At 49.5% G+C, this 20,891-nt stretch overlaps 1 protein-coding gene across 4 annotated transcripts in view; it reads left to right on the top strand.

The window, feature by feature from the left end:
- The window catches only part of PCDH19 (protocadherin 19), a 60,037-nt gene that overhangs the window by 30,314 nt on the left and 8,832 nt on the right, over positions 1-20,891 (top strand). Inside the window, exons 4-5 of one of the 4 annotated variants that reach the window (XM_072877533.1) lie at positions 1,255-1,427; positions 1,931-2,321. In XM_072877533.1, coding sequence (XP_072733634.1) covers positions 1,255-1,427; positions 1,931-1,977 — 220 coding nt within the window. In that variant the 3' untranslated portion in view covers positions 1,978-2,321. Of the gene's footprint in view, positions 1-1,254; positions 1,428-1,930; positions 2,322-20,891 lie in introns of those variants that run through there. The other 3 variants (XM_072877532.1, XM_072877529.1, XM_072877530.1) reach the window with 3 other exon arrangements.

The raw sequence follows: 20,891 nt of genomic DNA, 5'->3' as shown, positions 1-20,891 counted from the left end.
AGGTAATGTTTGAAGGTTTACCAATTTATATGTATTTCAGAGCTCCCCCCTCGCGTGCTTTTGCAAAGCATCAGATGGTAGGTGGTCTGCTTGGTTTCCGTGGAGACGCAAAAGGGCTTTTCAAAGTAATGAAAATCTCCAGCTCTTTGGGGCTTTGAAGCACAGGCCGCGTCTTCCACCGACGGTTCACACCAAATCAGCCAGCGAGAAAGTTTGGGGCCGCGGGTGCAGGTGGATCCCCCCCGATGGGTGCAGATTTCCCATGCCAAGGCTGGGTGTGGAAGGAGGCACAGGGTGGGTGGCCCCAGGGACGCCCCGGTGGCCGTGCCACCCGGGGCAGTGCGTCTCAAGCCGTCCCTGCGGCTCACCGCAGCCGGGTGTCCTGGGCCATCGCCCCTCGCAGGGCAGCGGGGAGCAGCGGAAGGATCCCGAATGCAGCCAGAGATGAAACTCTTCCATCCCTCCAGCCTAGGGGCTGGGTGCCGTGGGGTGATGGAGCTGCCTCGCCCCATGGGGCAATCTGGGGGAAATCTGGGAGCAGATCAGCCCTCAGGTCCCTTGGGGGAAATCTGGGAGCAGCTCAGCCCTCAGGTCCCCCCAGCAGCGGCTGAGCTTGCACGGGATGTCAAGGAGTTTGACTGTGTATCAGATCTCCTTAAAGCTGTGTTAACTTCGACCCAGAATCACCGGCTTATTTTTAAAAATATGAATGGCGTCGTCATCATGAAAAGAACTTCCCGTTTCTAGGAAGACTTTTGTTTCCAAACTTTAAGCGATAAGGATTTGGCCTATAACCTAAAAAATTAGGGTTTAGATCCTGTGTAACTTCAATATGAGGTAACACGACTTGAGGGAGCCTAGTTATAGAAGCAGCTCATTTAGTGTATATTTTTAAAATTTTCTTTTCAAATCCTGCTTCGCTCTCAGCTTCCATAATACCCACAGCAGCCTGACCCGCAGGCTCACGCCATACCCATGGGCAGAAGCAGCCTGCGAGGCGGTGCAGCCTGGATGCTGTGTTTTGGGGTGCAGAGGTGCCGAGCAGGGGGTGCCTCCCCGCACCCCCCGCCCCAGCTCTCTGTGCTGGGGGAGCGGTCCCAGCCCTGCTGCTGGTGCTGGGGGTGACAGGGGACCTCCCCGTCCCTGCAGGCGCGGGGCTGAGCGGTGGCAGCCGTGCCAGCACCGCAGGTCTCACTGCGGGGTGGCGGGGGCCACCGTGTCCCACCCAGTAAGTCACGGCTCTGTCTCCCCCAGCAGCTCCACGTTCAAGGACTTGGAGGGGAACAGTCTGAAGGACAGCGGCCACGAGGAGAGCGACCAGACAGACAGCGAGCACGACGTGCAGCGGGGCCTCTACTGCGACACGGCCGTCAACGACGTGCTCAACACCAGCGTCCCCTCCATGGGGTCCCAGGGCCCTGAGCAAGGTGAGCCACCACCGTGCGCCCTGGGGGGCTGCCCCCCACACCCCATCCGGTGGCTCCGGTGCTGCCTCGGTGGGTGCACAGTAAGGATGCTTAGCGCTTGCTTAGCGCTAACACTGTACATTGTCAGAGCGCTGGGTAGATAGAAATTAATCTTCATGCCACGCCTGTCAGGTAAGCAAGCAGTTAGGATTATCCTCTATTGCACAGGCAGAAAACCTAAGGCCCTGAGCATCCACCTGACAGCGAGCAAGTGGTGGAGTTGGGATTAGGGCAGGAATTACCGGTGCCGCGCCCGCGGCTGGTCCCTGCCCGCGCTCCGCTCCGAGTGCAGATGCTGCACCCTTCCTGACGCGCTCCGCTCGCCGGCTCCGGAGCTCGCGCGCAGGCGCCGTCCAGGCAACTTTTCCAAAAGGTCAGCAGAGCATGTAGGCAATTAGTCAGGCATCCCACGAGGGATTAGCTCAGGCCAGTGGGCGAGGGTTTGTATCTTTTCCCCCGAATAGGCGTCGGCGGGGTTTCAGCTCTTATGCATCCCCACGTGCAGGGATGAAGTCCTGCTCCGAAACCAGACCGGTATTAGCTAGAGGAAAGAAGTCAGAGGAGTTCAGCTGAGCCCAAGCCGTCGTTTGTACTTGGGCATGAATGTCGCTTTTAATGTCTGACGGATGCAAACAACCTATGCAAACATCCTGTCTTTTTCAATTAAGAAGCCTGAATGCGGTTTGGTGCTCGGGCGCAGGGGAGCCTCAGGGCGCTTGGCTATATCTTGAGATAAGCGGTAGCTGAGGCTCAACTGGAAGCCCCACTGCTAAAAGACTTAAGGATATGAAAACAAAATGCTGTGATTATGAACTGGTCTTCAGCTGTTTAATTCAATTCATGGTAAACATCATTAAAAGCCTTTGTTTTGCTGTCATAAAAGAGTCAAACGGGGGAGAGAGAGTTCTTGCCATCTGCGCCGCCGAATGTTTTTTTTTTTTTCTGGAGAGAAGCTGATCTCTGTATTAATTCTCGATAGAGTCTGTTAAATGGCCGTAGTTAACCCTGTAAGACTCCATGAGGAGGGGAACGCGGAGGTCACCTACCCATTCCACGCTGCCAGCCACGCTAATTGGAGAGGGATGGCATCCGCAGCGATAATGTATTTCCAGACAACCCTACTGTGGCCAAAGATGAAAAAAATTAAACATTTATATAACTGTACAGTGGCAGTTTAATTCTCCGCGGACTGGTGCCGTGTCAGAGAATGCAGGCTGATAGCTATCATTTATTATTCTTCTATTACAAAGAAATGCTTTTTCATTTCGATCAGGAGAGGGTTTCCTAAAATGCATTTGCAGTAAGGGATGACTGTAGGAGCAAAAATGTTCATAATTGATTCCCGTCCTGTTGAATGGTCTGAGCAACATCTGTTAATTTTTTGTCACATTTCTTCGGAAAAAAAAACAATCTCAGTGGACTGCAGATAGGGTTTTACAGAGATTACATTTCTGATAAGTCTCCGTGCTGACTCTGTTGTGCACCAGATAACAATGCAAATAAGTTAAAGAGGATGAGTTGGAGGCAGAGCTCGTCAGAGGAGTCAGATGGAAATAAATATGGTCCAATCCTTTGTAACAAGAACTCCTTCTTGCATGTAAAATACCCCCCCAAAATCAAGAGTATTTCCAGAAGGCAACTTCCAAAGGCAACCCCTGTGTCTGGCTCCCGGTCCTGTGATGGCCAGGGGGTTGGTGCTCTTGGCTCTGGTTTATTTTGGGGAGGAAGCCGGCGTGCCGGCGCCGCGTTGCCATCCAGCTGGACCTGCAGGCAGGCAGGCAGGCGTGCCGGGGGGCCAGCTCTCCTGTCCTCCGGGACCCACGCTGCCTCGTGCGGAGGAGCAGGGGGTGCTCGCCTGCGAGGTTATCGGGGTGTTCGTGGAGCAATGAGCAGCGCGGGTGGGGAGGTTAACAGTTACTGTCACAGAAGCTGAAAAAAAGGTTAAAGAGAGTATTTTCTGAGCTGATTTGTCGAGCAGGGACTGCAGAAAATAATCAGGAAAATCAAGATGCTGAGATGATGGTGATAACAGCGGTTCCCGCATGATTAAAGCAATGGTTTTGGCATGGTAATTTTTACCCAATTTCGCGTCAGAGTGGCAGGGTGGGGAGGAAACACAACAAGTTCAATGCCAAGGATGCGCAGGACCAGCGGGCTGACCATCGCCCCGAGCGCGCAGTCTGCAGCCAAAGGGCAGCCTGGCAGCTCATGTCCCCATGCTTTGCCTTCGCTCGCCATCCCTGCCTGAACCACATCTCATGAAATCCCAGAGAAATGGGGTGGGAGAGTTGCTGGGGTTTGCTTGGCGATATTAATGATCCTGCCTGGGAGCCCGGCGAGGTGCCCCCATGGCCAGGCTCTGCTGGGCTTGGACCTTGGCTTGTAACACCACAAGTCCTTCACGAGCGGCCAGCTCTCAGACTTCATCAGATAATTTGGGAGTTTTTATCTGCTCAGTGGGTAATCCTGGATCTGCCAAGGCAAGACGCTGGTTAGCAGAAATCCTTGCAGCTTGGTGGTAGAGGACGATCCCTCTGTGGTGGCACTGGAGGGTTAGCGTGGACCTGTCTGGCCAGCCTTCACCTACTGAGATGCTGGATTTCCTGCAGAAAGAGGTAGGCATGGATGGGTCCAAGCGTCTTTAGTGTCCTTAAAGCAGTGCGTGAGCCTGGCACTGGTGGTGAGTACGTGGCCGTGGGAGTGTCAGGGACCTGCTGCAGATGCTCAGGTGGCCTCGGGGCCCTCTACCCCTTCAACGCCCTGGTGCCACTCTTGGATGGGAGTGACACCAGCTGCCAGTCCCCGTGGCAGGAGCCCCTGGTCTTCCTTTGGGAATGACCTAGATTTCCAGAAAAATGGCAAACTAGCGTGGAGGGGGTCGAGCTTTAGTGGGCAGCAGCAGGCCATCAGAAATACTGCCTGCAGCTCAGCCACGTCGCTTATTTTGGGAGTAGGACTTCTGCCCTGTCCCTCTTTACCTCAGGATCTTAATTATTGGTTATAAATTCATCAGTTGAAAAGATTGCTTTAATTGGTCTAATATGTACCCAATTTGGAGTTCATTATTGCCCAGAATTGTTTTTCTTCCCCTGCTAATTGATACCAAATGGGACGCTGAGGAAGGCGGGCACCGGCAGTGCTCCACCTTTCGTGATTGCCTCGATGCCGTTTAATTGTTTGTTTATTTGCGGAGGTGTTAAGTGCTGCTAGAAGTTTATATGCACTCCTTTCCTAATGGCGTCCTCAGCTGAACTTCCGAACGTATTTGTTTGAGAAAGGGAGGTTTTCAAGCAGCTGTTGGATCTCAGCGACATTTTGGGTTGGCTGGAGAAGTCTGCTGGAGGATGGGGGCAAATCCTGGGGTCCCCCTTCATATCTTGGCCTATTTCACTGCAATATGGGGTGGATTTTCTCCACGTCCTGGTGTAACCTTGACTCAAAGTCCAGCACTGGAGGAAACCGTGATTTCCAGCGAGGAGGTGAGGTGCGCAGTGGTGCCGGGCAGGAGACCCACCCCTGGCATCGCCTCTGTGGACAGCGGTGGTGATGCTGGCGGCCGCGGGAGCTTTGCTGTTGGGTTTGAAGCTCCTGACACCTGTTCCTCCCAGCAATGTGGGGAAATCTCAGCGTGAAATGTTTTCCAACACTGCAGAGCGTGGCAGTGCTTTTCCCAGGAAATGGCAGTGCGGACTAGATGTTTCGCAGGGTAATTGAAAATTCCATTTTATCAGAAAGCATTTGCTGTCAAAAAGTTTTATCTTTACTTCAACAAAGAGGTTGATTAGATCCCTCAGGACTTGAATTAGCATCTTTGAGGCTAGATACTCTGTTCTGTGATTCAGGTAGTTATTCCTCCCTTGGTTTTGCTCATACTGGGACTTTTTTTTTTTTTAATCCCTTTGCCCTCTTCCAAACATAGCATTTGGGCAGGTTTGGCTTGTTTTCTTTGTGTGGGTGTATATGGGCACGTAGATCTGCTTAAATGTTTTCTATTACCTTTTTCACCTTGCCTTGAGCTAGAGCCATACTTGTACTCTGGAAGTCATAGGAGCTCTTGCCAGCATAGAAATCAGAAAGGAACTATTTCAAATATATGTTTTCAATGTGAGAAGCAACAGATTTCAAACTTATCTTAATTCCCAGTGCTGACCAGTATTTTTACCATCAGTTGTAGAAGGAAAACCATTGGCCCAATGAAGCAGTGATTCACTGTTTAAGATAAAAATAGAATCCAAAAGAAAATATGAAAATAATAAACACTAATCATAAAAAAGCCAGTGTTAGAAATAGTCACCACAGCCACAAAATAGTGAAAAAGCTTTAAAATCAAAGTGAGAGGGTTTTTAAGCAATGTCAGTAATGTGTCTCTACAGAGAATTGCTTCTAAAAGCATCACTTCCATTTTTCTAGTGCCAGATCAGCAGTAAAGGTTGGTGTGAAATGTCATCTGGATAGACCTGATCCTGCATACATTTCCACATTTGAGTAACTTTGCTCACATAGGTGGTTTAATTGTGTCTGAGTCTCATAAACTCCAGCGAGACGAAGGGTTCTTTGAATAGAAATGGGTTATATTTAAAAGCTTACGCTAAGCCTTCTTCATGCTATTGCACAGTATAGAAATAGGCTTGGATGTAAAGGAGAGCCGGGCACATGATATTCACTGAAACTTTTCTCGCTGGTTGTATCCCAAATTATTCAGATACATCGTCATTTAGGGGATCAGCTTTTATCTAGAATATTCCAATTGGTTCTTATGCTCATCTCCATAGTATCTGAGTGCATTTCAATCGTGAATTGAGAACATGACTAATGGTATTAACTGGAGGCAAACACAGGTATTAGAAACTGTTGATTTTTTAAGCTGATTTCCAGCAGTCGTTCCACCTGCAACTCCCTTTTACTCTGCAGAAAAGCCTTTCCGTAGAGCTGTATGTACATGAAGACCTGAGTGACATATTCTAGGGCTTTGGAGGCTGGAAATACAGCTGCATTTCTCTGGAAGTTTCTCCAAATTAATAAAAATACCTACTTTCTTGTATTCGTATATGCAGCACAAGACATAAAGTGTAACATTCATATGTGAGTGACAGCACATCCCTTAAGATGGATAAACGCTGTAAGCTTTCTTTACGGGGCAATGTCAATTATTACAGCTCTTCTGATTTCTGTGTTATTGCATGGATCTCTCAGTAAAGCGGCCTCAGTCAGCTCAGTGGTGCTCCTGCAGTGGCCAGCCTGGAGGGAGCAGTCAGCTTCTCACAGTACTTTGAAACCCAGAGGATTTTTATGACGAGCAGGTAAGCTGGGCTTTGGGATGAGGAGTTGATTGTCTTATGATTCCTACACTTTTAAATGATTACCTATTGAGCGTCTAAGTCAGCTTATGGCTGGCTGGCGTGGTGCTTACTGATGCTTTTGTACACGCTCTCTCCATCCTCCCCAAGCACCCGCTCCTGCTAACGTTGCCCAGCCGGGCTCGCAGAGGGACGTAATATCTTTTATTAGACCAGTGACTGTAACTGGAAAAAAGCCGTCAAGCACTCAGACTAACAAGCCTCTCTTCAGGTTGACCCTTATTGTTGCCAGGTACGCGGTGCTTAACTCCATCTTCAGCAGGTGATCTGGGCAGGTAGACTTGGACACTGGGTCAGGCTGCCCGGCCGACGGGCTCAGCTTCCTTCACTGCCGCGTTGTGTCGCAGCAGAGAGGACAGCGGTCACTCGAGGAGGTTTAATCCACGCACGGACACTGTGGCTGGCACGGACAGGTCCCTCGCATTGCTTCTTCCTTGGGTTCGTAGCTCTGTAGCGTTGAGTGCAGCTTGGAGAGGTCCTCCCTGGAAACCGATGGTGGGGCAGGGGTGACACTGAAGTCATATCCACAGCAATAAATGAAGGCCAATCCCTTTCTGCAACAGCAGAACTAAATAACAAACAGATGTGTAACCTCCTTTGTTTGCATAAGAAGCATTATCATATATCCCACATTCCTGGCACTCTTTCTTCAGTTTTCAGGTTCCTTCCATCAAAGATAATTCTTGCAGTGTCTCCATCACTGAAGTTACCCAGTCCAGGGTCACAGCAGTTGTAACCTTTAGATCCTCAAGTCCTTTCTGTCTAAGCACAGAAAACACTCACCAGATGTGAACATTTTGGCAACTTTGAGAGGAAAATGAAAACTTGGATCCGTGCCCCGTTGTGTAGGTTTGTAATGGATGAATGATCAACCCAGAAAGTTGGAGGGTTTCTAGAGTTTTATTGTACTTTTTAATGAGATTTTGTCAAATTTAGTTATTGCTTACCCATATTTTTGCTGGGTGACTGGAGATAGCAATTTATAGGAGATATGAAGAAGTGATCTATTCTGATTAGAGAGTTTCAGCTTCTATTTGAGCTTGCTTTTGTTAACTGCTCCTAACCTCCAGCCCAAGCAGAAGGTTTGCGGAGAAGATCTTTGGCAGGGTTCAGCTGAAGGACGGGGCGGTGCTAACCCTGGCTCTCCCAAAGCATCCTTTTCCAAAACACCACACAATACTTGGTTTTTCAAATATTTCTAAGATAAATAAACAGTTCAGGCAAGCTTGCAGCTTCCTTTTCCCTTATAAACAAGCCAAAAAAAGGCTCACGTGGGCTTTTTTTTTTTTCTTTTGCCAGTAACCTCTAAGGAAACCATTAACACTTTCTGTCTCACAGCAGTTAAGACTAGCAAAATGGTCAAGGTAATGGCCATCATATTTAACAGTAGGGAAGGTATATGAATAAAACCTAACCTTCTGCTAACGCAGCAAGCCAGCACTTCCTGATCTCCTCCTGTAATCAATCTACATCGTTAATGACTCTGAAAACAGACTGAACTGCTGGGGCTGGCACCGGGAAACTTGCATTACAAACTAACCATCTCTTATTAACCTTTTGGTGTTTCCTTCACAACACTAATTAGAGCCAAATAAAACTACTGTTTGTGAAACTCTTAAGTTAAAATACAATTTTCAGAGGAAATATGGTAAACTCCAAAGCTCCTATTTGCTTGGCCTTTCTTTTTAATTATGATGGAGGATGGCTGTTACTTGTTTAACAGAGGCTTACATGATTAATGCTGCAATGTTACTGTAATTAAAACGGCAAAAAAAGATATGATTGGAGCCCGTATAATTTACAGACATCTCGGCTTTCTGGTGGCAGAGCAGCTCTAAGTGTTGCAAAGAGGAATCATAAAAATTTATTCTAATTAAAATTGCCAGATTGACTAAACAACAGGTGACTTATGTAACTTGAGCGACTTGCTCTTGGGGTGAGAAATCATCTGAAATCAGTGAATTATACAAAGCTGTCTATTATTCTACTGAATGGGAAAGTGTGTGCTTACCATGGCAACCTGCATCAATTTTGCAGCCACTGGAAAATACAGAGCCCTTTATTAAAGGAATAATCACCGCAAACAGCACGCTGACCCTCGGCTCCGTGGGCACGGGGTGCACGGCACGGCGAGTTTCAGAGCAGCCTTCTGGGCATGGGCGGTTGCCGTCAGGTTAAATCCCCTCCTGCTGTATCGAAACGTGCACCCGGCAGCTTGGGGTGATTCGGGTACGGCGCTGGACCAGCGTCTCCGAAAGGGTTGGTACAAGTTGGGTGCCTGGTTTTTTTCCCTCCAAAAGTGGTGCATATAACTTTGTAAGTGCAATAAAGATAAATCATTTGGACGTCTCTTAATTACGCTTGCATGCTGCAGAGCTGTAGGGCAGGGGACCGCATCTCCCCTGGGTGCAGAGGAAGGAGCCCACCCGTCTCTGAAATACGGTGTATATGGATGAGTGTCTAAACTGCTCTAGTTCCAGCAGATAACTGCTGAAAGGAGACATACCACTGGATTTGCACGTAGGTTGTTTTACTAAATGATCTATGTAATAATATATAAGTCAAAACTCTGTAATAATTGGCATCAAACAGCAAAGAGAACTTGCAGCTTTTATCCATCGAAGTGAAGTGCTGCCACTCAGAACTCACGAGCACTATATTTTATTTCTCATACAGCATATATGAATGTAAGAGAGCAGATATTTTTAAATGGGTCACAGAATTATTGAGAAGTTGGGCAGCCTTTCCTCATGGTAGACGCACAGGTATGCAGTGGAGCGGGCAGGGCTGGCAAGTAGGAGCGCGGGGCTGTGCCAGGCTCTGGCTGGGTTTGTGTTGCCTTTGCTCAGTGATTTCCCTTTCCATCCTGCACTTAACCCCTGTGTTTGTTTGGAAAATAAGTCTTTAGAGCAAGTATATTATAGATATATGCTAGCCACAATGTGAATAGTCACAGTAAGCATAATATGGCCCCATTTTTGCTGAGTATCTGTAATAGTAATGATCAGCTTCCCCACTCTCAGCATTAGCTCTCTTAGTGTTTTTATTTTTCAGCAGCAACCCTTTTTTGTTCCATTTTCCTTATCGTATTTTCACCCTTTTTCAGTCTTTCTCCAGTGTGGAGAACGACTTGCTTTGTAACCAGCTTCATTAGCTACTCGCACGTTGTGTTTCATTACTGATATCCACAGCTGGCTGCGGGTGACAGCACGTGGCAGCGGGTGACTGGCGGTCACCGCTATGTCACTGCACCTTCGGGCAGTGACAGTCACACTTGGGGCAGGGAAGCGGAGTCAGGTCGAGATGGCTTGGGCTGGAGGTCTGGGTGTAGTAAATAGGAGGACATCTGGATATGTGGAATGACTCGCTGTAGTGGAAGTGGAGCTTTATCCTGAAGAAATCCTGGGTTAACGTCAGGCCCTGTAGGAAAAGGAGAAAACTGAACCACAAAAAAAAAAAAAAAAAAAATGAAAAAAGCCCTCTCTGAATTGAAGCAATAGGAAATGAAAATTGCTGAGATATACTGTCATGTGGGTAGTGGTGCTACCAACCTTGTGCTGCAGTAATTACCTCTATGCATGCAATTTGTGCTCGGCTACGACTGATTTCCCACATCATCCGGTGCCCAGGCTATATTCAATCAGTCCCAGCTGGAGAAAACTATCTTGGATCATTTGGTGAGATTTCACCACAGATGCTACCTCGCATCTTACGGAAGCACTTGAGAGCTGTACGCCACAAAGCCGCCGTGGCACATGGGTGGAGGTACGGGGACAGTCACGGGAGGTTCTCGCGGCGGGGGGGGCTGGCTGCAAGGCAGGGGGTGCCACGTCCTGCGGGGTGCTGAGCACCCGCAGCTGGTGGGGGTTAAAGGCGAGGAGCTTCTGGTCCTTTCTGCGGAGAAGACTCTGCTCTGCTGGGCGCCTGCTGGAGAGAGTAGGTTTTGTGGTTGTTCTTGCACTGTTTTACGTGCAAAATGAAAGAGCGAAGAGCGTTGGTTGGAAATTTTTGCGAGAAGCCCGAGGAAGGTGCGTGTCCGCATCGCTTGCAAATCAAAACAGGTCGGGCACTTGATTTCCTCTGACTGCTTTGGAAGTGTCGGCTTCATTAAAGAGATAAGGCAGGAGAGTAGCTGGTGCGAGTACGGCAGACGGTGCTGCCTCGTCTGCCCAGGCATGTTCCCCAGTCAGCTGGCTTAACAGGCGAACCGCTCCTGATCCAGGCGAGGAGCCTCCGGATTTGCCCTGCGAGAGGAACGGCTTTCTCAATTCAACTAACTGCGCTTCTGGATTTGATACAGCTCAGTGACAGGTTATAAAGGGACATCTCCTGTTCGGGAAGAGGAATTTGGCTAGAAACCTGAAGTCAAAACCATGCATAGTAGTAATTCAGGAAAGGTCAGAGAGCCAGAAGTGTTTTTGGGAGCGGTAGGTGCGTTAGTGGAGGGTATAAATACCTTTGGGGAGGGTCTGGCACACTCAAGTGGGTCCCTGGGTGGGCCCTATCTATATACTGGACTTTCATTTGGTTTTCCCTCTCTGCATTTACCGGCCGAGTTATTTGTGCCGCTGACATTGCTGCTTGCCAGCATGTTTCAACAGGAGCCGTGTCTTCTTGACGCTCCACCCTGCCCGTCCTCGCTGCGTGTCCTACAGCAGGCTCCTGAGAAGCCATCCCTGGGAGCGCAGGGCTGCCTGCTGCCTCCTGGTCCTCGCCGGTTGACTTCCATGTCCTGCATCTGTTCTGACAGGCGGTGCTTTTGCAGCCGCTCGCTGATTAGTTTTGGTCCCTCAGATGCATTGATTTACAGACCTTTCCTCTGCAATACAGCTTTTCTCGATGACAGTCCATGAAGCGCATGATAACTCAGCAGCCTAAATTATTCAGGCAAATTGAATGTGTTTGCCTTGTTCCAAACTTTTGTTTCCTTTCAGTGCTGTCAGGAGAACAGGTAGCCGTGATGCTTGTATCCAACTCATTCCAGTGCCAGGGAGACACAAACAGCTCAAGTATAACCCATGTTTTACCTTGTTCATCACTTAGTTCCACCTTCAGCCATGCTTCTTCTGGGCACTTTTGGGCCTCGTAAAAATGTTTAACTTGCATCTAGGGTTGCTCCCCTCTGGTATGCTACTGGGCTCTGGGAAGTCACTTCATCTTGTGGTGGAAACACCCTTGTAAAATCCAAAGAAAATTCTGTATCTGTTCCACCCTTCAGCCCCGTGTTCTTTTGTGGAAGTATATTCACTCATGCAAATATTTTGACCCATTAGTCATCACTGTAGGATCCAGGAACCTCACATTAATGAAGAGAAGTAATTAAAATGAACAATTCCACCTGCAATTCCCTCATCGCCTGACCTCTGCTTTGTCAGTCTTCCTCCATCATATTGGGTAGATATGTCCAATTAATTCGCTATAAAATCCACGCAAGCCCTTCACTGGGCAGACCTGCCTTGCAGCGGCCAAAGAGCTGTGGCACGTCAGGTGGAGAGGAGATGCTTTGTCCGTGCAAAAATGTCCCCTTGCTTTCTGGAGACTGTTCTGCATCAGGAGCTTCTGCGTATAGCTGAAGACATTGGCTTTCATTCTCCAAACGTGCGTCTGGAGATTTAGGACCTGATTCAAAGCCCATTGAATCCAGCAGGACTCTTTCATCTGAGACCATTGGGCTTGAAATAGGTCCCAAGAGAGATGGCATCCTCAGGGGACGTGCTCTGGACTTTGCTTGAGACATCAGTCATCTCAGCCTGTGTTTGGAAGTGAACTCAGGGAGAAGATATCTGCTACTAAGCATCTCCCTGATTCAGCGAACAAGGCACAGCCGCTGCTGGAGGATGGAGGTTTGCCTTGGAAAATTCTAGCTGCAAATGAGATGCATGATTTTAGGAATTAGAATAATTACCCCCTGGAACAGGTTCCCAAGGGATGTGATATATTCTGTATCACTTAGAGTCTCTAAATCACATTTGCATGTTTTTCCTAAAAGCGTGCCTAGTCACTCAAAGTGAAGGGCTTTTGCTTGAGAAGCACAGCGTGACAAAGCTGAGCATCCCGTGGGTTGCAAGGGAGCAGAGAGTCACTGTGGTCCCACGTGGATTAAGCTCCGCAGATCCCTGGAGGAGTGGGTTTTGGCACGTCCTCGAGGAGAAGAGCTCACGACCGTCCCCTTGGCCAGTGCTGGCTGCCGTGCAGGAATGTGCAGAATTGAGCAAGTAACCACGCTGGGGATGATTCAGGAGTGAACTCCCCCAGCCGAAATCTGCCTTCCCTTTCCGAACACACGCAGTCCCTTCCTCGCTGAATCAGACGTCCCCAGGGGCTGAGCAATCCTGGCTGTATCAGTGTTTCCAGGACCTTCCCTCCCACCGCTCCCTAAATGATGAGAGTGTTTTTGAAGACCTCATTTCCTGGACTTTGCCTTTTATCTCTCCAAACAGCAAGTAAACGAGCAGCCCTTTAGTTTTTAGTTAATGCTTCTGCACCTGGTGAGCTATCAGAGGCTGTTGACGATGACTTTTCTCTTTTCCGTGCTCCTGCCTGCGGGATTTGGGGAGATAATTCATTTGGTCCTGGTGCTTTGTCAACTTTCAGCAGTTGTAATTGCCTAATGATCAGTGCTGATGCTGTTGTTAAGCCTGTTAAAACTTTGTCCTGCTGAACAGCCAGACTGCGGCTGTCTCATCATGTTGTGCCTGCTGTGTCGGCTGGGGCCGCCTTTGATGCTCCCTCCCCGGCCCCGGCTTTGGTTGCTGCTTCCCACCCCACCTCAGCTGCTGCCGGCAACCGCCGAGGGGGATGGATGCAGCAGGGTGCTGCCCACGCTAGGGAACCGTGCCCGGGGGTACAAGTAACTGGAGAATAACCCCACGGAGAGCCAGATGCTTTCCGGAATGAATCCCCTTGTGCCTGCCCCGATGCCCGTGCTGGCCCCGAGAGCCTGGTGCTGGGTGGTGAAGGTGGTCTGTCGCCCTGAGCCCTTGCGGGGTGTCGAGAGATGCTCTCTGGAGGAGGCTGTCACTGGTAGGGTATTGCTATTTAGCAACCTTCATGCCAGTTTTGCTTTTCCATCTCTCAGGTGCCTTTTCCACCTTTGTTATCATTTTTTTAGAGCTCTAATTGGCTGCATTTCGTGCTATCGCCTTCTTTGCTATGCATCCGAGGTGCCCAACTGGCTGGTGCCGTCTCTCGAAGTTCCCGTCGCTCATCCTCGCCTCTTCCAAGGCTGTTTCTTACTTAATGGCACACACTGAACATTAGTGCATTACCATCCCTTTTCCAAGAACAGTCTCCATCCACTCTTCTCTCGTCCCCCAGTGCCTCATCCAATTTAATTAATTATACTTAGTATATTACGCATCCTGTCAAAGTTTTTCCTTTCCGAGGTTTAATGGTTTTTTAATTCTAATGCATGCTGCATGTGTAAGTGTTTTAGAAATGAGGCGAGTGTGCAGTGGCAAAGAGGCAGCATTACATCTGTGTGCCGCAGACAGCCAGGGTGGATCCCTGTAGAGAGGCTCCAGCAGAATTACTGCAGGACCACGCTGCCTGCCTTCCTGTTGCATCCCCCTCCTTGTGCTCGGGGGGGAAAATCAGGCTGATTCCCACCGCAGAGGGACACATTTGGGTTAAACCTATCCGCTTATGGTGCATCTCGTGCTCCTGCCGCAGAAGCGGGTGCCCGGCCGGCAGCTTAGCCCCAGCACCGGCCGCATCTTCTCGGCTGCTGCAGCCCTGTGGTGAACTCCAGTGTAATGAACTCGACTCTTCTCCTCGTGCTAACTCTGTCTGAAAGCACCAAATTACATCAGTCATTTCCGCCTTGCTTTATCCCTTCGAAGAAAGGCCGCGTTAAGCATGCAGTAGGGACTACACTAATCAGGTAACACCGGCTGGGGCTGGTACCTATTGCTCTTTATTTCCCAGTGACAGTTAAAAGGTTCGGTCAGAAAAGTGGTTCAGGAGGAATGACTTTGTGGGGTCTTATACTTACTAGCTTTGGGTATTTCCAGATAAAACCTGCTCAGACTAAGAGGGTTGTGGGTTGGTGGGTTTTTTTTCTCGCCTGTCAGTGTTGCAAAGTGCTTAGGTTTTGAAAATCCAGCTGGGCTCTGTCTGTCTGTCACACCATCACCGGGAGTAACGATGCCATGGTGCAATTTAGCTGACAGCCCTGTGAACTGGGACCGGGAGCCAACACAATCCAGCCTGACCTTGGGGCAGCACTGCAGAAACGCACCTCGGAGAAATCAGAAATCATCGGAGGCTGCGCAGGCAGAGGTTGGGCCAGAAGTCTGCTGTGCTCGAGCAGCGCTGGAGCAGCCCACCTTGGGGAGCAGGAGCCTCCTGCCCCCCGCCTTGGAGCCACAGCAAGGGAGTGCGTGGCAGGACCCCAGTGTGGCGTCCAGACCCCCCACATCGGACTCGGCATCAGTGCCCGGCCGCCCATGGCTTGGCATCAGCTTGGCTGGAGCCACGGAGCCGACTGCTTTCCTTGCGGTACTTACACGGGTCATGAAAATACAGTTATTTTCCACTCCCATTGCTCAGCTGTCTCCCTGCAGCTCTTCAGTTTACAGCCCCAGACAAACTCGAGAGCTTGTTTTCCATCTCGCCCCCATAGCTGCAGGGCCGACGGGATGGGACAGGGTGGGATGGGATGGGACCCCACCTGCATTGCTGGTCCATGACTCACAGGTAATGAACTTTCCCTAGGCTTATAATGAGGTTTTAGATTTGACTCTTGACCTTACAGTAATTTTATGTGTATGTTTATACACTATGATCACTCTCTTAATTAATGAAGGTAAACTTAATTGCCAGAACGAAGTTTTGGCTGAATTAAATGGGCCAGATTCCCAGGCTTTGGCAATGCTGTGACCTCTTCTGGTGGCCATGGGGCCAGTCTAACCCACGGCTGGTGTTCCCCTGGCATCGCCGTTATCCCTCATCGGCCTGGAGCTGGAGCCTCATTTGAGCCCTCGGCGTAGATCCACGGCCGGGGCAGAGAGGAACAGGAGTGTCCTTGTGTCGCGGTGAGTCGTGGTGCTGGATCAGACCGTGGGTGCTGTTGGGTGCTGGACAATGTACAGCAGCTTTTGCAGACCTGTCCGCGTGGCCGTCCCAGTTCCCTGTGGGATTTTGCCACCCTGGGCCAGCATCTCATCATGGGACATCCCTGTGCTTCGGACAAGGGGATCCACCAGCATGGAAAAGCCATGTGTTCATCCGAAAACAAAGAGTTCGAGTAGAACACCAGGGAGGGGATAACGCTGGGTTCCATGGTGGTGGAGCGAGAGATCAATGTCACGATGAAGGATGGCCAGCGACCGCTGCTTTTGGTTTAAAAAAAAAAAAAGGGAAAAATTCCCTAGCTATCTCTCGATGGTGGGGAACGCCCCATCGCGCTGGGAAGCCTTCCAGCTCCCTCCGCTCTTCAGAGCTGCGCACTTTTCAAAAGTACAAAGAGCTTCTCATAATGTTTTGCCTTGTGGGTACGTCTATGATTAATTCCGTGCAAGCATTACTGGTGCAATAACAATACTGGAGGTCCTAAAACTGAAAAAGGAAACACATTTGGCTCGTACTTCATACACAATCACTTACACTTAAGCTATTGATAGTTGATTGGGATCTGTAGACTGCTGGGCTGGTGCCACTGGGTTTCTGAGCGCGTTCAATGGCTGGAACAGACAGCGAGGCTGTAGGTTTTGGCAAGCTGTAGGTCTCATTAGTCAGGCTGACTGTATCTGACACGAGAGATTCCCATCCACCAAGATGAAGCTCACTTCCCTAGGCTTTGGCTGACGTCCCAACAATATTTACATGAAGGACAACAGAGGATCAGTGTTAGATTAAGGCTGTGAGTTTCCAGTAGGCAGACAGTTAAATATTCTATTGAAATACTCTTTTGATTATTTAGATAATAATGAAGTTTATGCGTGTCCTTGAGAATTCTGGGGAAAGGCAGTTGTTTTATGCTAAGCATGCAAAGATGTGTTTAATCTTGATAATAGGAGTAAATTATGTATCAGCATTTATAACCTCAGCTCCTTTATTTCTCACTTCTTGTGTGGAAGTGCCAGAAACCTTGCAGGGATGGGAGAGCCGCATTGGGCGTGTGCGCAGGAGGAGGGGGCAGGCGGGGGTCTCGCCTGCATCCCCGCTCCTGCCGGCACCCTGGCCCTCCACATCCCTGCGGGGAGAGGATGAGGATGGGTTCTTCAGCTTCGTCCTGGCCGGGGGGTGCCGGTTGCGGTAACACATTTGCCGTGACCCCCCAAGGGGTGTACATCGGTACGGCTGCGGCGAGGGCAGGGATGCTGCTCCGACAGGCGCTGGGCTAGGAGCTGGCCCCGTGCAAGCGGCTGGGAATTGCTTCTTATCTCCCCCAACGGTAATTTCTGTTTTGTTGGATTTTTATCAGAATTGTCGAGTAGCTATTTTCTGAGCAACGCCTAATTTTGTATGGGACTTATTGCTGCCGTTGGAATGTGGCTGCCTGGCTGGTCCCACGTTACCCCGACAGAATATGTGAATTTGTCTGGTTCGGATTTGACAATAGTGGAGAAAAGTAACCTTTGGATTCATTTGTTTTAGTGACTAAAGTCCCATTAAACGGAAGGCAGCTGGTGTCAAAGGCATAAACGGAGACAAAGTTTTGCTCCCAATTGTGGGAAATGTGTTTAAACAGACTAGAAATGTTTCCATCTCTGCAGGGTATAATATACTCAAATGGTTACATTAACATGAAAAAAATATAAGAAAGAGTGTATTTAGGACAATCCCTCTGTATCCAGTGTTAATGAAATTGAATTCCAGTAATGAAGTCAAAGGGTTGTATTCTGCACTCATGCAGCAGCACAGTAACTGCCATTAGCATTAATGGGAGCTGTGCCTATGAATTACCGTGCCGTAATGGTTCGAGATGGAAAAGCTCTATCGGATCCCGGAGTGCTCTCCTCTCCGAGGACCGGATCCTGCATCCTAGCATCAGTTAGGATGCTAATGAGCCCTGTATCCAGGCGTGAGTAGCGGAGTTTCGGAGGTGAAATCCCCGCCGCTCAGGGGCCAGCCCGAGCTCTACAGACCACTTAAGAAAAGGATTAATTGGAGTTTAAATGGTGTGTTCTGCCGGCCCTCTGAAAGGGAATTAATTTTGCCATGTGAGTGAGGTGGGGATTGGCCCGTGGTCCCAGATAAAGGGGGGCAGCCAGCATTAAATTGCATTCCAGCCCATAATACCTTCTGGTCTGGCTCCGCTGTAGTGCACGGCATGCCCAAACACCAGCTCCTCTTGCTTCGGGTCATTGCCCTCCTTCCCACAGCCTTCTTCTCATCCCAAAGGCTTCGGCGTGCCTGGGAAGGCGTTTTTCCGGGAAGATCTTTTGCATCAAATCTATCCTTAGCCCTCCGGTGTGTAGTTAGCCAGGCACCCCAGATGTATCGGTGTGTCAGTCTTCATTCACGATACAGGGACTGTTCTGCAGAAGAAAGGACGTTATAAATGGTAATATAGAGCAGGGGAAGAGGTGAATGGGCCAACCCCCTGGCTGGTGTAAATCAGTGTGGGTCCTCGGCGCTTCTTGGGAGCTGTGTGTATCTGCAGCGGCTGGGAGCGAGCCCTGTCGCATCTCTCCATTGACCATTACAGAAGCGCTGCCGTGAGCTGCATTCAGCCATGGGTCCTTATCAGCAGTTGCCTGATAAATTAATCTAATTCACATCCCTTGTTTCATTAAAATAATTCCTCTCAGGCATTTGCTTTGTCCGAGCACTGTTGACCTCCTGTGTTGGGACAGACAATCCAGGATTAAAAATACAGCATTTTTTAGCTTGCATAAATCCCAAACAATTGCGAAAGAGAGGAAAAGAAAGGCTCCTCGTTGCTGTAAAGAGCATTTGTCACTGTCCCTGGTCATTAGTATCCTCTGAGCATTGTGCAAGGGAAGCCACGCCAGGATTACATTTCTGCATAGACTGGAGATTTCTTATTAGGAAAGGCGAAGAAGGCTCTGTAAAAGCCCATAGGTCAAAAATATAATACACTATTCCCCACCTCTTGTTTCCTGATATTATGCTATTAAGGGAGATAAGGGAGAGGTGCAGAGTCTTAATTTATAAGCAGATGATGAACCATGGCTGGGGACTGTTTGTGTTTTGCTCGAGCTTATTATTTGCGGTGGATCGCTGCTCCCGAGCTGGGAACAGCCGCTCCTGGTGGGGTGGAGGGGAGGTGGGCTCCACCGCATGCCGAGGGTGGTGGGTGCTGCACGGCGGCTCGGGGACACCCTCACACCTTGTGGTGTACATTCCCCAGAAAATTAAGGTGCCGGAGTTGAAAAGAAACCCTGAAGTAGCTGGAAGAGGAGTGTTAAATAATGCAGTTGCGCATTGTCCATGAAAGATGGCTAACCATGAGTAAACATCAACAGCAATGTTTGATCCCTTCATGTTTACTATTTATTCATATTTATTATTCATAAATTCTGTCACAAATGTTAGGCCCGCACCCCAGTGAGACATTTGTATTTTATTTTAAGTTTGATTCTCCCCCCGCTTATTTTCGTGAACTGAGATTTAATGATTTGCTTTTCCACATTGTTCCCGTGCTGGCTCTCCCTGGCTTTCCTCTTCTTCTTTCAGGAAGAGATTTCTAACATGGAAAAGTGATATTTGAATAGATTCCCCTAAGGCAATCAATTTACTTTTAATTTGTCTGGAACTAAGCTTTTCTTTGTTGCAATGAGAAAGGATTGAAACTGCTGTAAAATTTATTAGCTTCCAGGAAGATTTTGAAATGAATTTTTTAATGATCGTGCTGTTTGCTGTACCCAGGAGCAGTGTCATCGTGATTACAGTATAATCATACGGTTGCTGAAGAAACACCGAAATGTGGAGATAAAGCCAGGCTCCTGCACGAGGGTACCTGTGGTACCAGCCCGGGTACAGGCACGCGTGCCCTGCACCGGCACAGGGCTGGGGGCTTTGGGCTGGGCTGCTCAGCACGATGCTCACCCATGCACCCCCTGCCCCGTGCACGTCCCAGCCGGGCTGCGATTCTTCCAGTCGCCCTTTTTTTTTCTTATTTTTCATTTTCAAGCGACTCCTCCAGTCCTTTTCCTTGCTCCCCATGTAATAGCACAAATGAGCTCTACTTACTCACCTCGGCAAAGCTGCTCTGACATGGATTGGATTGAACTGAGCGGCTGTTTGAAAATGGAAACTCCAGGGACTATTGTCATCGCCCAAATTGCACCTTAGATTGTATAACAGCACATGTCATCTGGCCATTTATCAGGAATATTACATTCCCAGGCACTTGCACCTTGCTACGATTTAACTTTGTCTCTTTGGCCAGCGCTGCGATTCCTCTGGAGATAATTCAATTGCTCTGAAAGCTGAATTGGCGCCTTGCACACCGGCTTCATGTTGCTCTGCTGCAGGTATGCAGGCTTTGGATAGGAGACGGAAAGCACTTGTACACCCTGGATGCTCGTTAGTCCTTCCATTTAACGAGAGAAGGCCCCTTGCAGGGGGGAGCTGGAGGCTCCGTTGCTCCAGCGCCCACCCCGTGCCCTCTGCCAGCTCCTCCTTGGTTCCTGGCTCTTGGGCATCCCCATCCCATCTCCCTGCTCTTCCGGCCAAGAGCTTTCACAGTGAGATTGGGAAGTCTGAGGGTGCAGGCAGCAGGGTGCTCGGACCCCTTGGATGGGTGCTGTGCTGGGCCCAGCGCTGGGAATTAGGGCACTCCTGGCGTTTCATGTCACCTTCCTGCTTCTTGTGTCACTGCGCCATTGCCCCCGGCTCCCGTTCCCCACCGGCGATGATGGCCGCGCGTCTGTCCGCAGATAAGCCGTGGGTCTCGTCGTTTCTCCCACCAGGTCTTTCTGCAGGCGCTGGTTCTCGGCAGCCCGCTGCCTGGCTCAGAGCCCGCAGGCAGCGCAGGCAGCGCAGGCAGCGCGCGTGGCTGGCTGGGCTCGTTACTAGTTGCCTTTGTGCTGGTCCCTCGAGGTGCAAGTAGACAAGGTTTGAAATCTGGAGCTCAACATGGGTTTTGCTGTACTTG

The sequence above is a fragment of the Ciconia boyciana genome, chromosome 12 (genome assembly GCF_034638445.1).
Source record: "Ciconia boyciana chromosome 12, ASM3463844v1, whole genome shotgun sequence".
In the NCBI taxonomy this organism is placed as follows: domain Eukaryota; kingdom Metazoa; phylum Chordata; class Aves; order Ciconiiformes; family Ciconiidae; genus Ciconia; species Ciconia boyciana.
Note: the sequence above shows the minus strand (reverse complement) of the source record. Positions and strands in the feature narration are given on the sequence as shown.